Here is a 4,929-nt window from a genome sequence, read left to right as displayed (position 1 = left end):
TGCAACAAGTACCCCCAACACTCAGACCTGTTTCTACCTACTGCAACAATCAGCCACAAACAAAGCCCAGACAAAAGTCTCTGTTTAATCACTTTTTCCCAACTATGACATAATAAGCTCAAAATCAGGTTTGAGGACTGCATTGACTGTGTGCTGCTTGCACATTTATGCAACAGGATGATACTTAATTATAGTCTAATTATCATTCACAGAGGCCAAATGTCTGCAGGATGAATGTCCTGTGTCTTTTATTCACTCCTTATTTTGTTCATCTGTAAAGCACTTTGTAAGAACAGTTTTAAAAGTGCTGTTTTAATAAAATCAGCTACCCTGCTAGACTACTGACTAGTTAAAAATTAGCCGACTGGCTAACAATGGTGCATTTGCAGGAATATTGATTAATGTGCATTGTTCTAATCAAATCAGTCAATTTTAAATAATATAAAACTGGCAGTTTTACAGAGTGTGACTCGTGTGAACAAACTGACACAGTGTGATATTACATCTGTTTAAATGTCTTTTTACAGATGTTATTTGACGTTTTGGACATGTCTTCCTGCAGTGAACATCACAGCAGGTTAAAAATGTGAAAACGGATACACAACACCAGAGGGCGCCTTCACCCTGCTAACCAGACATATAGTGGAGGTTGAAGAATCTTACTTTAAACCAGGGATTCTTAAACTTTTATCAATAATGTCCCCCTTTTGATATGTTCTTTAAGCCAAGTATCCTAGTAACCCTAATTTGGGTTTATTTATATTTAAACAATTAACAAACAATATACTGGGACATAGGACTTATCCCAGGAACAAAGACAAATAAAAAAAATGAGTCAAGGGGGGGGGAAGACCTAATAACCCAACTGAGCTCGCAGCTCACCAGCAAGACTGGATTAAAACATTTAAATACTAACGAGAAAAGGAGACAAAAACTGTAAAAAATAAATAAATAAAACTAACAAACTTTGGGAGCAGATGGTAGAAAGAAGGTAAGAAGTAAGGCAAGAAGAGGTCGAAAATAGTATCAAAAACAGTGGCATAACTTCGAAAAAAGAGAGAAACTTGTAAAAAGTAGAAGGACAGTAGAAGGAAGGAAGGCAAGAATAGGTCGAAAGAAGGCGACACAAACGTCACATTTTTTATAGTAAAAACATCTACATAAAGAGGAACAATGCTCTGGACAACAGCCTTGTAACTATTAAACAATTAGGTGAATATCTCACGAACCCCCTGCAGTCCTCCAAAGTACCCCTAGGGGTACAGGGACCCCCTGCAGTCCTACAAAGTACCCCTAGGGGTACATGGACCCCCTGCAGTCCTACAAAGTACCCCTAGGGGTACAGGGACCCCCTGCAGTCCTCCAAAGTACCCCTAGAGGTACACGGACCCCCTGCAGTCCTCCAAAGTACCCCTAGAGGTACACGGACCCCCTGCAGTCCTCCAAAGTACCCCTAGAGGTACACGGACCCCCTGCAGTCCTCCAAAGTACCCCTAGGGGTACACGGACCCCCTGCAGTCCTACAAAGTACCCCTAGGGGTACACGGACCCCCTGCAGTCCTCCAAAGTACCCCTAGGGGTACAGGTACCCCCATTTGAGAAATTCCCCTTGAGACTATACTCCGCCTTTATGATAAATCCAGTAATCTCCAGTGTTTGATGTTTTATTGTTGTGGTTTATTCTTCACTGACTGTAGCTTCTGCCTCCAGTTACTAAAGTTCACGATCACTACAGTGTGTGTGTATTTATGTTCATGTTTTTGTGTGTACAAACATTACTCCATAAAACATCACTGTTGTGATGAGAACGTAACTGCTAAACTCAAAGGTTATGTATTCCAATGTAATTGCTGCAGATTCATCTAGTCATTACAGTCTCCAGCTTAATAGAGTAATGTTCTGGTGCATTCATGTCCTGTGGGATTCACAGTTGCAGCGAATAACCGACTAGGTTCACTAGTTTGTTTGCATCCAACAGTGAAGTACAGTATTCGTTATCAAATTGGGTTTTTAGGAGAACAGAAAAGAAAATTCTGAAATCATGCATCATCAGGCGTCTCTGACCCCTCTGATTCTAACAGATTACCTCGTAAAAGCTGAAAGAGCCGAGTTGTTAACCCTCATGTTGTCCTCTGGTTGAATTTACCTGTTTTCCTATATGAATGTTCTTTTTAACTACCCAATTGTAATTCCCTAAAACAGCATGACTCTTTTACAGGTACAAATCTCTACTTTCATTAATTTTGGGGAGTCTTATTCAATTTTATAGCATTTGAAAAGAAAATTAAGTTGTTTTTGAAATAGTATTGAGTAAAAGTTCCAGTCTGTGATTATCATCACAATCCATTCCTTTAATTTTAGTCTAAATAATTTCTAATTTCTGCTTTTCTAACTCAAACATTAGGTATAATTTCCTATAAATGAGGTTTATTGACCATAAATTCCCAAAAAACTGTAAATATAAACTGAATAAGATAGTTTAGTGATGAAAACGTCAAGAAATGTGACAAACATTGAAAAAAGCGTCAAAAGAAGAAAAAAAGATTTTCCATTTTGACGTAAAGACAACACAAGGGTTAAATTAGAAATGAGCTACGTATACAAGAATTGAATACACTATCTCTCTCAAACTGCTCTTCTTCCTGGAAGAAGCCATAGCTTGGTAACCCCTCCCTCCTCTTCCTGCTCTCAAGCCCAGTGAACTCCTCTCTGTCCATATGTGTTGTTGGTCCCTCCCCTTTAGATCTACAGTTGTAAGCTGGGAGGAACCAACATGTAGTGAAGTGCAGGAGCTGACGGGCCTCATTCACTGCAGAAACATGCTCTATAGATCACAGCTCAAACTACTTTCATTTCCTAGAAAGTGAAACTCAGACAGGCGTTGTCTCTGAGAGCAGAAATGGCGCAGCAAGGAGTTCAGCTGGACCGGGAAACTTTCTCTTGTTCGATCTGTCTGGATCTCCTGAAGGATCCGGTGGCTATTCCCTGTGGACACAGCTACTGCATGAACTGTATTAAAGAGTTCTGGGATGGAGAGGATGAGAAGAAAATCTACAGCTGTCCTCAGTGTAGGGAGACCTTCACACAGAGGCCTGTTGTTGTCAAAAACACCATGTTAGCAGTTATAGTGGAAGAGCTGAAGAAGACTGGACTCCAGGCTGCTCCTGCTGATCACTGCTATGCTGGACCTGAAGATGTGGCCTGTGATGTCTGCACTGGGAGAAAACTGAAAGCGGTCAAGTCCTGTCTGGTGTGTCTGGTCTCTTACTGTGATCAACACCTTTATTTCCATAATGATGTGGCTCCATTCAAGAAACACAAGCTGGTGGAGCCCTCCAAGAATCTCCAGGAGAACATCTGCTCTCGTCATGATGAGGTGATGAAGATGTTCTGCCGTACTGATCAGCAGTGTATCTGTTATCTCTGCTCTGTGGATGAACATAAAGGCCACGACACAGTCTCAGCTGCAGCAGAAAGGACTGAGAGGCAGAAAGAGCTCGAGGGGAGTCGAGAAGACATCCAGCAGAGAATCCAGGACAGAGAGAAAGATGTGAAGCTGCTTCAATGGGAGGTGGAGGCCATCAATCTCTCTGCTGATAAAGTAGTGGGGGACAGCAAGAAGATCTTCACTGAGCTGATCCGTCTCATGGAGAAAAGAAGCTCTGATGTGGAGCAGATGGTCCGAGTTCAGCAGAAAAGTGAAGTGAGTCGAGTCAAAGAGCTTCAGGAGAAGCTGGAGCAGGAGATCACTGAGCTGAAGAGGAAAGACGCTGAGATGAAGAAGCTCTCAGACATAGAGGATCACAACCAGTTTCTCCACAACTACTCCTCACTGTCACCACTCAGTGAATCTACAGACTCCCCCAGCAAAGATCTCCGTCCTCTGCGCTACTTTGAGGATGTGACAGCGGCCGTGTCAGAAGCCAGAGATAAACTACAGGAGCTTCTAAATGAGAAATGGACAAATATCTCACATGCGAGCAATCAGTTCATTCAGGTGTCACTCATCAGTCCTTTATTATCCAAATCCCAGAACCCAGCAACCAAAGGGACTAGGAGCCATCACTCATTACGTAGACTCAAACAAGAGAAATAGTCAGACGTTTGGTTAAGTTTGGACATGAAGGCTTTTGAATCCTGACACACATAAGACAACTTATATTGTGTATATTGTTGACTTGAGATCCAGGGTGTAATCTGTCATTCTCCAAAACAGCCTGCTGTGCTGAAGAGGCTTTTCTCAACTAGTAATAAGGAAATGCATTCTCAAAAGTCACAGGAGGGTTTGGGACAACTGTCATTGATTTATTGCACCTATACAGGTAAAGCTCCACCTTTCCCAGTACTAAAATCCTGATTATATCCATATAAAATCATGCATCCACTTCAACATTAAAAGGACTCAACGTCTGAAAGCTACATATTCAGTGTCAATTTTAAGTCATCAGGCCATAATAGGACATAATTTGTAATTGTTGGAGATAGTGTATGTGTTTTATGAGTCTTCACTGCGGTCAGTGACTCAGCTTTTACAAAATGAAAATGTGCAGCTCATACAGTCCAGTCACAAAAACATAAAACAATGAAATAAATATGATTATTTACATTTGGTTACAATTATGTCCACGTTGTATATTCAGAATGACTATTACTACGCTTTTTAATTACAGTTAATTCCCAGAGAAACGGGAATGTCTGTAGCCTAGCATTTTGACATGTAAAACAGCATTTAATGAGCCCCGGTGCAAGATTTTGATACACTGTTCAAAATAGTGAGTGTTAAGTGTGCTGTATTTATAAAGCGCTTTTCTAGTCTTAACGACTACGCAAAGCGCTTTTACATCTACAGGAAACATTCACCATTCACACACATTCACACACAGTGGCTGGGGCTGCCGTACAAGGTGCCACCTGCTCATCAGATACACA

General features: G+C 41.3%; 1 protein-coding gene across 1 annotated transcript; it reads left to right on the top strand.

Moving 5' to 3' along the window:
- The first annotated feature begins 2,721 nt into the window (after window positions 1-2,721).
- On the top strand, window positions 2,722-3,972 carry LOC117954633 (E3 ubiquitin/ISG15 ligase TRIM25-like). The gene is given in 2 exon segments (XM_034888589.1): window positions 2,722-3,843; window positions 3,845-3,972. Coding segments are annotated over 2 exon segments (1,005 nt in total). The 5' UTR covers window positions 2,722-2,899; the 3' UTR covers window positions 3,906-3,972.
- Window positions 3,973-4,929: the final 957 nt, after the last annotated feature.

Source organism: Etheostoma cragini, chromosome 12, assembly GCF_013103735.1.
Source record: "Etheostoma cragini isolate CJK2018 chromosome 12, CSU_Ecrag_1.0, whole genome shotgun sequence".
NCBI classification, from domain to species: domain Eukaryota; kingdom Metazoa; phylum Chordata; class Actinopteri; order Perciformes; family Percidae; genus Etheostoma; species Etheostoma cragini.
This window is presented reverse-complemented; position numbering and strand designations above follow the sequence as displayed.